This window comes from Pteronotus mesoamericanus, unplaced genomic scaffold (genome assembly GCF_021234165.1).
Source record: "Pteronotus mesoamericanus isolate MK-2021 breed Mesoamerican mustached bat unplaced genomic scaffold, CSHL_Meso_final contig_130, whole genome shotgun sequence".
Classification (NCBI taxonomy): Eukaryota; Metazoa; Chordata; class Mammalia; order Chiroptera; family Mormoopidae; genus Pteronotus; species Pteronotus mesoamericanus.
The window spans coordinates 24,766,976-24,779,713 of record NW_026555060.1 but is presented as its reverse complement, the minus strand read 5'-3'; the positions used below and the strand labels follow the sequence as shown (position 1 = coordinate 24,779,713).

Sequence of the window (12,738 nt, the reverse complement as noted above, 5' to 3'; positions counted from 1 at the left end):
GCTAGCTGGGTGAGGATAGCGACTAAACTGGACTGACTAATGGTCCAGAATTTATGGACAGTGGCTTTCTCCTGGGCTTGTTGAAAACAAGGCTGGACCTCTTTGACAGCAGGACAGGTAACTGAAACCACGGAAAGCGAAACCATGGTTAAGGAGGGACTACTGTAGTTCACAATGTGAATAAGCCCTACTGCAGATCTGAAGAGACTTTCAGAAGTACACATTGCATTTGCTCTCTGCAAATGGGATAATGCTCAGTTGACTCTTCGCAGGCACCCCAACCAGGAACTGTCTGCAGGGTTTGGGAACCACAGTTCGGAAAAGGAGTTATAGAAGTATCACATTTTCCCATGGCCTTGCCATAGCAACCTACGGAAAGAGCTGCGCCCGGCCAATGTGTATCCCTCCATCATATGCTGACCTTGGCAAAGCTGCCAGAGATATTTTCAACAAAGGATTTTGTTTTTGGTTGGTGAAACTGGACGTGTAAACAAAGTTGTGTAATGGTATGGAATTCTCAACATCTGGTTCATCTAATACAGACATTGGTAAAGTTACTGGGACCTTGGAGACCAAATATAAATGGTATCAGTATGGTCTGACTTTCACAGAGAAATGGAACACTGAGAAATCGCAGTTGAAGACCAGATATGTCAAGGTTTGAAACTGACATGTGATACCACCTTTTCACCAAACACAGTAAAGAAAAGTGGTAAAATCAAATCTTGGTTGCAATGTTGACTTGGATTTTGCTGGACCTGCAATCCATAGTTCAGCTGTCTTTGGTTACGAGGGCTGGCTTGCTGGATACCAGGTGACCTTTGACAGTGCCAAATCAAAGCTGACAAGGAATAACTTTGTAGTGGGCTACAGGACTGGGGACTTCCAGCTATAAAATAATGTCAACGATGGGACAGAATTTGGAGGCTCAATTTATCAGAAAGTGTGTGAAGATCTTGACACTTCAGTAAACCTTGTTTGGACATCAGGTACCAACTGCACTCGCTTTGGCATTGCAGCTAAATATCAGCTGGATCCCACTGCATTCATTTCTGCAAAAGTTAACAACTCTAGTTTAACTGGAATGGGATATACTCAGACTCTGAGGCCTGGTGTGAAGCTTACACTGTCTGCTTTAGTAGATGGGAAGAGCATTAATGCTGGAGGCCAAAAATTTTGGCTTGCCCTTGAGTTGGAGGCTTAATCCAGCTGAAAGAAACCTCAGGGAATGGGTAACAGAAGATTTAGCCTCAATATATTTCCAGTGTGACCAGCAGGATTTTTCCCTCCAAGAAGGTGATCAAAACAAAGGATAACCTAACAAGAGCTGTGTTTTAAATATTTAGATAGTTATCAGTTAGCTGGTTTCTAGTTGAATTGGTTGTCTGTCTAGTTACCAGTGCTGCAGTTGTGCAGTTACCTATACATTATTTAACTGTATTTAACTGCTAAACGAGTTACCCACCAATAATGAAATAGACCCTTATGAAAACTGCAATTGTGTGCAAGTTTGCTTTAATGTTTCTTTTAACATTGAATATTGCCTTTGAATGAAATGGATCTGTAAATTTAAGATGAGGTTAAAATTTTTTTGTTAAATAGCAACCATTAGAATCACTTTTGGTATCCTAAAACATGACAAATTATGAATAAAACAAGGATACATAAAAAAAGAAATTTCCATTTTTGTACATCAACAATGAAATATCAGAATCAGAAGTCAAGGAAAAAAAAAACCCATTTGCTATAGCAACAAGAAAAATAAAGTACCTATGAATATACCTAACCAAGGAGGTAAAAGACCTGCACTCAGAAAATTACACAACACTGAAGAAAGAAATTAAGGAAGACACAAATAAATGGAAGCATATACCGTGTTCATGGATTGGAATAATTAACATCATCAAAATGTCCATACTACCCAAAGCAATTTATAGATTCAACGCAATCTCTATTAAAATAGCAATGACGTAGAACAAATATTCAAAAAATGTATATGGAACCATAAACGACTCTGAATAACTGCAGCAATGTTGAGAAAGAAGAACAAAGTAGGAGGGATCACAATACCTGATGTCAAACTATATTACAAGGCCACTGTTATCAAAACAGTCTAGTATTGGCATAAGAACAGACACATAGATCAAAAGAACAGAATAGAGAACCCAGAAATAAACCCATGTCTATATGGGCTATTAATATTCAACAAAGGGGGCAGAAGCATAAAATGGAGTAAAAATAGCCTCTTCAACAAATGGTGTTGGGAGATCTGGACAGCTACATGAAAAAAAGTGAAATTTGACCACCAACTTACACCATACACAAAAAATAAATTCAAGATAGATAAAAGACTTAAATATAAGTCACGACACCATAAAAATCCTAGAGGAGAATATAGGCAGGAAACTCTCAAATATTCCATGCAGCAGTATTTTCACTGATATGTCCCCTAGACATAAAGGGACATAAAGGAAAGAATAAACAAATGGGACTTCATCAAAATAAGAAGCTTCTGCACGGCTAATAAAAACATCAGCAAAATGAAATGGGAACCAATCACATGGGAAAATATATTTGCTAATGATACCTCGCACAAGGGTCTGACCTCCAAAATATATAAACAACTCACACAACTCCACTTCAGGAAGACAAACAATCCAATTAAAAAATGGGCAAAGGACCCGAACAGACACTTCTCCAAGGAGGACATACAGAGGGCCCGGAGACATATGAAAGGATGCTCAGCATCACTAGCCATCAGAGAGATGTAAATTAAAACCACAATGAGATACCACTTCACACCAGTCAGAATGGCCATCATAAACAAATCAATGAATAACAAGTGCTGGCGAGGTTGTAGAGAAAAGGGAACCTTAGTACACTGTTGGTGGGAATGCAGACTGGTGCAGCCACTGTGGAAAACAGCTTGGAATTTCCTCAAAAAGCTAAAAATGAAACTGCCTTTTGACCCAGCAATTCCACTGCTGGGATTATACCCCAAGAATCTCAAAACACCAATTCAAAGGAACCTATACAGCCCAATGTTCATAGCAGCACAATTTACAATAGCCAAATGCTGGAAGCAACCTAAGTGCCCATCAATAAATGAGTGGATCAAAAAACTATGGTACATTTACAGAATGGAATACTACGCAGCAGAAAGAGCGAGCTACTACCCTTTGCAAATAGCATGGACGGAACTGGAAAGCATTATGCTAAATGAAATAAGCCAGGGGGTGAAAGACAAATACCATATGATCAACTCTAAGTAGAACCTAATCAACAAAACAAACAAGCAAGTAAAATATTATCAGCAACATTGAAAGAAAAAACAAACTGATAGTAAGGAGAGGGGAGGAGCAAGGAGGATAACGGGTAAAAGAAGGGGAAGAGTAAAATCAAGGAACATGTATAAAGGACCCATGGACAAAGCCAAAGTGCGAGGGTGGGAAGTAGGGGTGGGTGGGGCAGAGGAAAATGGTGACAGGAAAATGGAGACAAATGTATTTGAACAATAAAAAAAAAAATTTAAAAGATAAAAGAAGATAATGTATCCATGAAAAAAAAAACAGGAGGCTATAACAAAGGAACAAAAGGGAAGACTGAACTTGCAGAAACTGAAAACAGGTGAAATTTGAAAATTCAAAATTAATGGCAAATCAAGGAAATTACCTAGCAAGTAAAACTAAAACAACAAAGAAACAGACAATAGAGAAGAAATAATAAAATACAGAGAATTAATCCAGCAGATCCAACGTCTAAGTAACAGTGGAGTTCCAGAAACCGAAGCAAGAAAATAAGAGGAAATTATCAAAGACATATTTTTAAATGTTCCCAAACTGAAAAATATATGTAAGTCTCCAGAATGCAAGGTCCCACAAGGACGTAGCACAGTGAACGGGAGAAAGGGAAAAAAAACCTTAGATAATGTGCAAAGATAGCTACAGTAATTCTTCCCATCACATTAGATAAACCGTTTTGAAGGGTGAGTTCGCTAGTCTTTCCATGAAGAAATAGCATTTATTTTCCCATCCCTTTCATTTAGACTGATTTTAAGACTCACTGTGACCAACAAAAGGCAGGAGAAGTGATCACTTGTGATTCTGAGCCTAGGCGTCAAAAAGGTCATTTCAGCTTCCATTCTCACTTTTTAGGAACACAACCACCACTATGTAAAGAAGCTAAGATTAGTCTTTTTGAGGATGAGACCACATGGAAAGAGAGGTCCAGCTGACAGTCACCATCAGCCACCAGACCTGTGAATGAGGCCATCTTAAAACCATCCCATTTGGTCAAGCCACCATATCATTACAGCTGCATAAGTGACCTTGGCAAGACCAACAGAGGATCTGCCCAGTGCCAAGAATTATAGAGCCTCGGAAACTTTACCCCATGCACAAGCTAACACGTGAGCCCATCTGGTTCATATTTTTGTGCATCTAGAAACTTAATTCTATAGAATTAAAAAAAGGTTGATTAAAATTGAGAAAACTGATATATATTAACAAAAATCTCAACAGACTGACTAACTGATTAAACCAATGTGTCAAGTTCTTGATTTACAGAGGAGGAACAGTGTTTCCGATAATTGCTAACAGAACACTCAATACATAATACACCCTTAACAAATTTGAGTGGAACCATTTCTTAACAGTATAGTTACACTATTATTTGTTAATATCATCTCCAGAGGTTATTTCCTGGCAGAGTTGTGATGGTTCAAAACACGAAAATATCTAACATGTATTTTATAATTGGCATCTATTTTTTTTCTGCCTTAAGACAAACAGATCAGGAAAGAAAGAAATTGCGGCCAAAAAGGGACGGTGAGGATTAGTAACTTGGAAGCACTGAGAGTCAGACCATCTGAGACACACTCAATTTGTGGGCCTGGTTTAAGTGATCATCTCTACTATAAAAGAGCTAAAATACTCACATAGTATAGTAACAGATGCAGCTATGAAGTTCCATAAATAATTAGTTTAAACACACATACTCATTCACAAACTTATTATCTGAACTCAGGCAGACAGAAAGGTTAGTATAGCAAGGAATGTGCTGAGAGGGATACATACCTGAGTCCACACACAAAACACAAATACTGAGCTTCAAAAAGACATGTGTGAAGAAAGTTACTCCATGATGAAACCCAACACAGATTAATCTCAAAAGCATTAAGCATTATATTGAATTAAAGAAGCCCAACACAGAAACATACATACTATATGATCCCACTTACATGAAGTTCTAGAACTGACAAAACTAAGCTATGGAGATAGAAATGAGACCCGTATTTGCCTGGATGGGAAGGGGTACGTACAAGGACCAAAAAGGGACATGAGGGACTTTCTGGGAAATGGAAATGGTCAATGTTTTCTAGGGAGTGGTGGTGAAATAGGTGTACATATTTATCAAAACTTATCAAATTGTACCTTCAAAATCCGTGTTTTATTGTAAATGTATCTCATTTAAATTATAGCCATAATTTTCAAAAAGAAATGAGAGTAATTCTTGCCACTTCCTTCTCCATGACCAAGTTCCGAAGGCATAAACTCCATTCACTTTTCCCACTCTAGTATCACGATCTCAGTTCAAGCCACGATCCGTTCTCACTTGGTCCAACGTAATCTCTCTAACTGGTCTGCAAGTCCCATACAATAACCAGTCACTGTTCACAAACTGAAATCTGCTGAAGCCTCTCTCTTGCTCAGAGTCCTTCAATACCTTCCTATTGAACTCACAATAAATTCGAGAATCTTTAACATGACTCCCTCACACATACCTCAACCTGAACCCTAACCACCTCACTCATTTCAACAACTGAGTCTCGTACCACTCAACCCTACCATGCTCCAACCACAGGACCCTCTCTTACTGCATGTTTCTTGTATGTGAAGATCTGTAACTCAGAGCTCTTCCTAAGCTGTTACCTCAGCCTGGAAGGTTCTTCCCTCCACCCTTAACTGACTACCTTCCACCCACACTTCATATCTTAGAGGCTCATAAGTTACTTCTTCAGAGTATTTTCTGACCCTCTCTGTGATCCTTTGCCCAACTACCACCCCCAGTAACTTAATATGTCAGTGCCCTCCCCATTTCCTTCATAGCATCATCACAATTTTTCACTTTTATTTTTACTGGTGTGTTTGTTTAATATGCAGACTGAAATTAATGATGATCTGAGAGCAGTTAGTATTTCTTAAGAGCGTACAACATCCTAGACATTGCGCTAAACATTTTACATATTCTGTTATTCCTGCCACAACTCTATGAGGTTAGCTCTATGATATCAGACAAGAAAACAGATAGGCACAGAGAGCTATCAGTTTTACAAGATGAAAAAAGCTCTGGAGATGGATGGTGGTGATGGTTGCACAATATTTAAATGTACTTAATACCAATAAATTATAAACTTTAAAACAGTTAATATTGGTAAACTTTATGTTATCTATATTTTACCACATAAAACAAATTTTTTAGAATTGCAAAAAAAGAGCGATGTACAATACCAGCAAGGGTTAGTATTAGGCTGATGATATATGAGCATTAAGGTAACATGACTTCTAAGCAGAGACCTGAATGAACACATAGGAACATCATTAAATTGTATATTGCTTAAACATTTTTAAGTTCACACTAGAAAGACTAAAGCATAGTAACTTCTTCCTTTTACAAATAGAGGAACTATATGAACAAAGAAGGTGGAGGTGGGGCCATGGTGAGTTAACCGTGGGGAACAAAATGCTAAGGACTTAAATGATACACCCTAGTAAACCTTTCTGTTTGCAAGGAACATGAATTTTTAATCTTAAAAACTGAAGAACCTCAAAGGGTGCTAACAGGCCCTCTTCCTCCTACCCCCAGCCCTCCCCATTTCCAGAAGGAATAGTTATCATTACATACATTTTCTAAAGGCAGAAAGGAATTGCCCAATTTCATAACTAGCAATTATTAGAGAAGGAAGTATTCAATTTTGAAAATCTTAGTAACTGAGCATTGACAAAAAATACAGGATAAAGATTAGCACATAATTTTAGATAGGAAAAAAAAGAGGGTGAGAGAAAGGTGCCAAAGCTAATATATTTATTTCACATGGCAATAGCTGAGATTTAATAAGTACAACATTCCTTTATGATAAAAGTATTAAAAATGTTTTTTTGATATACTTTACCTTCCTGAAACCACCAGGGTTCCATCATCAAGTAAATAATCCTTCACATTCTGAGGAAGTGGGAGAATAACACTAAAAAAGAAAAAAATAAAGAAAAAAAAAAGAAAAGAATATATCAAAAAAAAAAGGGCATCATTTTAAAAGACCAAGCATAAGCAGAGAGAAAAACATTCCAAACTCAGTTTTTTAATTACTTGTTCCCATTATTTTCCCATATATGAAGTGGGAAGTATTAATGATATACATTTGGTGTGAGCAAGCTAGGAATTAGAATAATATGAACAAATACTGCGATAAGCTAAATTAGGTCCATAAAATTACCACAACTGTCTTTGTGGTAAAGAAACACAAGTCAGCCAAATCCAAAGGAGCAGGTTGAAATCACAGTATGAAAGCAACAAACTCAAAAAAATTCTGAGTACAATGATTATGTGCCTTCAGAAATTAGAGAGCAGCAGACAATTGCAACAACACAGGAAATGCAACGAACAAACCAGAAGATGAATAGCACCTGATGACCTTCTAGGAGAGAGGGCAGAAGTTGACTTACAATTCTGAAAATCATTCTTTGGTTGGCAATGAGCACATAAGCCTGAGTGTGGATGTGTTTCAGTGGCTTCATACTTAACTGATCACCAGGGCAATAAAGCTCCTTAACTGGCCATGCTTTAGTTTAATTCCATCTCCAATATTAAAATGGCTGCACAAACATTCACCAATTTTGATAAGCTCTTTTAAAATGCACACTGATAGGACAGCTGTCACAATACAATCTAACAAAGTTGTTTCTAATGAAGTTGAAGACAACTAAGCACTACTAGAGCCATTGTACAGAAAAACTGTAATGGACTTTTTGACTAACCCAATACTTTTGGCCACGCCTGTATGTCAACTAATTACAAGTAAGGTATTTAACGCTCATGAAACGAGCAAATTAACCTTTAAGTATTACGAATTTAAGGTTCTTGCAAACATTCCAATATTATTTAAAATGTGAAAATTTTTCTTACAGTTTAACTGCCAAATCCAACACAGGATTTAGACTGTAGCACAGTCTAAACTAATTATACAATTTAAATTGGAACCACAAGGCTAATCTGTTTTTTATATATGCTAATTATCCTCAAAATGGCAAAATTTTTAAAGATATTAAATAAACTTAGAAAAAAAAGATAAAAACTATTAGGTTTGAATTAGTTCATCACCTCTGTATTTAATCTAGTTCTCCAGGGATTAAAGATACCTCCTAAAGTAATATCGTCCCAACAGAATTAGAGAAAACCTTTCCAAGAAAATGTGAAATTTACTTCTTCTCAGGGGCTTGAGACTGAGAAATGCTGGCAGGGACACCAGCTCCTACAAGTCTAGGGTGATTTTCTTGACCATGGTGAGAGCAGATAGAGCTTTCTTTTATGTTAATAAAGTCCCTCACTCCCCAAGTAGATTATTTCAGAGTCCATGTCATTTGTTTTTGAGTTCTACTAATTCTCAAGTCTGATCTGAATCTGGACTTTTCCTCCAGATTGTATCATCCCTTGATAAGATTCAACATATCTATTTACTGTTTGATTCCATTCTGAATTGTTTGCATACTCTTCCTATTTGACAGTCTACAACTCCTATAGATATTAGCTGACATCACATTGGATTCTAGTTCTTATGAGTCACTAAGTTCTACAGTCACAATTCTAAAGTCATCCTCATGACATTATCTTGCATTATGTTAAGTAAGTTAAGGAAAATACTAAGGTGGTTCCATTAAGAATGCAAAGCCTATGAGGGGGAAAAGAAAAAAAAATCACAGCAGAGTAGCTTAAGTGCTGTGCCAAGACATACCAAGTACTACCAAAACTTGGAGGAAAAAGGAAGAGTGCCTGAAAGACTGAAGCCATGAATAAGTCATTACCAGGCATGATTTATGAGAAAGGCTGTCAAAGAAGAGCTTAAATCGGTCACTGAAATACATTATGCAGGCAAGAATCCAATGAGGCTTAACTGGCAGATGTAAAAGAATTAAATGACAGAATACACCATCAGGTTGATACAGTTCTTTTTTTTACAGACAAGTTATCCTAATGAAATTTTAGAGGTAGAAGGGGCCTTTACAAGAGTAACATGACTTACATGTTTGAGAAAAGAAAGATTTAGAAAGATAAAGTGGATGGCCCAAAGTCTTCCAGCTAATTTTTTTGTAAGCTTGAATCAAAATTCTAGAACTTCTCAAAAAATTACTTCTATTCTTACCTGCATAATCATCTCTGAACCATAGTTAATACACACCAGATAATAATGCTGAGTCAAAAGCCAGAAGAGTCTCTCAGCATTAAAGCTGACAATGGCAATGACAAAGCTAATACAATTCCACCATATTGGCCGGGGCTGTGAGGGGTATCCTGCCATATTTTAGGTCCAGTGATACTACCACAGAGCTAACTAGACTGAAGAGTTTTAAACAGAGTTAAGAATGGTTTCAGGAAAAACACCTTAGTCATGGACAGTTCAGAAAATCCCACCTCTTGGTTTATTTTTCACTCTCACTCAGCTTAACAGGAATGTTACACATTTTAAGTGAACTAAAATTATTTTGCTTCAATGGCTCTTTGATTAAATTAAAAATGTAACAACATGCAGCATATTTTTACTACATGCCAAAAACAGTGGCAAGCATTTTAAATGCTTTATCTCATTTAATGCCCATGACAATCTTATTATGGTCTCAATTTTCCAGATGGCACTTAGAAAGATTAAGCTCTTTGCTGAAGATGCTGGTGGAACCAAAACTCAAAGCCAGGCAGATGGCCCTGACTCAGATTCCAATTCTTAACCATTGTACTTCACTGCTGAGGGCACCAGAGGTTACAAAAGAACTGCACAGAAAGCAAATGTCAGTTTTAAGTGAACTCAGTGCAAAAATGTCTTGACAGGTTCACAAACATACCTTATATAATACCAACCCAAAATAAATGACTCTATCACCACCTCAAACCCAAAGCCTAATTAAATTATGTCAGGTAACGAAGGATTGGCATATCATATAAGACTACTTCTATGATAGGAGGTAATGTCCACAGCTGCTACTCAAGCTATTTTTTTTTTTGCTTTGGTATGACTTTTACCATCTTCAAATGCAAAGCTTATCTTCCTTTGAGCTGCTCTAACCTGCATTACACCATGGGTAACAGGAAGCAGATTCTATGTATGAATAAGAGAATGGAAAAAAACAGTCTTGAATAATCTCCTTATGCTCTTTCAGTCCCTCTGGATTTCAAGACAGTTTTCCTCTGCCTTCACACTCTCTGCATTAAGAGGACAGAATGAAAAACAAGAGACAGTAAATATCTAAATAAGCAGCAATGTTGGCCTAAATTACAGAAAATCCTACCCATGCACATGCAGTTCTTTGATCTATCCCTCCTAGTGAATGAATGCCTACTCATGCATAATACTCCAGAGTTATGATTGCTTTTGAACATCTGGCGATATTCTGCTAGCTGCCTTGCCTACAAAATCTGAATCTCCTGGGTGAAGGATGAAACAGTTAATCCTATGCCTGCCCTGCAAAATAGGGATGGATTTCTCGTTGGTAGACTAGAGAACTAGAAAACAAATACTGTTCCACAACTTTTCCGGATAGCTTCCTCTCGCAGTATATGACCATCCTTGACAATATATAATTATACTTTACTAACGCCTTCCATATACACTGTCACACTGGAGCTTCACAATATAATTTGAGATGGGGTGTGTATCATTGTTCTTATTTTATCACACTGGAAGCAAGTAAGTCCCCCGGTGGATTTAGTAAGTGGCAAAGACGGGACTCCCCAGTTCTGATCACCTCCTCTCTCTGGTAATTCTAAAAACAATGATTAACTCCCAAGTCTAAACTGGCTTAAACTACTACTCAGCAGCCTCTCACCTTCTCTGAACCATGACATATCCTTTTACCCGCTCTAGCACAACCTGATAAGCAACAGAACTCACGGCAAATACAGATCGACTTCATTAATCTCCCCACCTGAAATACCACTATGAAGTCGAAATCTTGGCCCTGGTGCTCCTATCCAGTCGTTACAAGGCCTGCATTTTTTTTTTTTAATGGAATTAGAATTCGCCCAAAATGTCGTAGTTCCCTTTTGCCATGGCCCTGGCTTAGCCCCTCCCGTCTTACCTCTTGATGGTAAGGCTTCGGAACAATGGGTACCATGCAGAGAACTGACAGTGCAGCACATGCTCCTTCTTCATCCTCCAGCGGCCTCCGTCCTCTCTCTCTCCCCCTCCAACACCCTTCCGGAACCCACTTCTCCAGTTCCGGAAGTGCCTGCCGAGCTCTTTTGGCTCCCGGACTCTTCCGGTCCATAAAATAAGGAGGAAGTGCTAGGAAAGGGAGCAAAGAATTGTGGGGAGTACTTTTAGTGTATATACATACACACCACAGTTCGGGTTCTGGGAATGGAACTCCGAAGTACTGAGAAGGGGTCTTTAAGAACTGCACGCCTCCGCTTTCTCTCCTGGACGCGCACTGCCCCGGAAGGTAATCCTCTAAATGTGTCACCGGCTGGGGTTCTACGGGTGCCGGGAGAGGGAAGTCCTCTTATAAGTGCGAGGCGCGGCTGACTCAGTCAGTAGCGCCGGCATCTCTGGAGACTGCAGCGTTGGACTCGTGCTTTCTTCTACCATCCCCTTTCCCAAAGGAGTACCCTTTCCTTCACCCCACACCTTGGAGTAGGTAACTGAGCGCGGGCCAATCACGTACAAGATCTGTTTGGGGAAGAGGGCGGGAGCACTTGAGCGTCCGGGCAGCCACGCGCGCAGCTCCCTCGTTTGCACTGTGATCGCTTCCCGGGCAGTTAGGGGGCGGCCGCTGCAGAGGCGCGGAAAGGCGGGCCAACTTCTTGGGGAAACCGGGAACCGGATTAGAAGAGCTTGAGTTACTCGGGAGTTCAGAAATCAGAAAACATCACAGTTAAATATTAATTTGAGTGCAGTGATTGAGGCATCTGCAAAGAGGGGAATGACTCCGCTTCTTTCGTGGAGGAGTGTCATAAGAAATAGGGAAAGAATCCCATCTCTACGATTCTAGGGAGTGAGACTTTGGAAGTACAAGAGGCGAGGTACATTTGGGAGAATAGAAGGAAGAGGAGAGGTTTCTCCTTTGAGCATCAAGTTCATTTATACCAGCTCTGCAAAAGCAGTAGTCTGGAAAAGCCAGATTTTGTCAGTATCCATGCCATGCTGGAATCGTAAGACTGGCAAAATCCTACCTCGAACTCGAAATATCGTTGCTTTTCCGCCCTTTCCTTCCCTCCCTATCACCCTATCATCTATTTTCCTTTCTCCTTACAAACTGACCTGTCAGGTGGTAACCAGAAACTAGCATATTAAGGAAGTTCACTTGTTTCTTGAATTAAAGAGAAATAACTACCAGCTGAGAAACGCCTTTTAAACCCAGCGCTTGCCTCTTACAGTTCCATGCCTTGGGGTTATCCTTGGCACCTAAGCCTAAAGATGCACATTTTAGATGCCTACTTTATATTGCACAACTTACTGGTCCATCTAAACAGTTT

General features: G+C 38.8%; 2 protein-coding genes and 1 pseudogene across 2 annotated transcripts in view; 2 read left to right on the top strand and 1 right to left on the bottom strand.

The window, feature by feature from the left end:
• The window catches only part of CDC123 (cell division cycle 123), a 60,220-nt gene extending 48,525 nt beyond the window's left edge, over positions 1 to 11,695 (bottom strand). The window contains exons 1-2 of the mRNA XM_054593550.1: positions 11,343 to 11,695; positions 7,172 to 7,243 (exon numbers count right to left, since the gene is read on the bottom strand). Coding sequence (XP_054449525.1) covers positions 7,172 to 7,243; positions 11,343 to 11,416 — 146 coding nt within the window. The 5' untranslated portion in view covers positions 11,417 to 11,695. The remainder of the gene's footprint in view (positions 1 to 7,171; positions 7,244 to 11,342) is intronic.
• LOC129086840 (voltage-dependent anion-selective channel protein 2-like) lies at positions 368 to 1,204 on the top strand (annotated as a pseudogene).
• An 84-nt stretch (positions 11,696 to 11,779) lies between the features above and the next one.
• NUDT5 (nudix hydrolase 5) overlaps positions 11,780 to 12,738 on the top strand; it is a 31,532-nt gene continuing 30,573 nt past the window's right edge. Inside the window, exon 1 of the mRNA XM_054593577.1 lies at positions 11,780 to 11,900. The gene's annotated coding sequence lies outside the window, so the exon portion shown is untranslated. The remainder of the gene's footprint in view (positions 11,901 to 12,738) is intronic.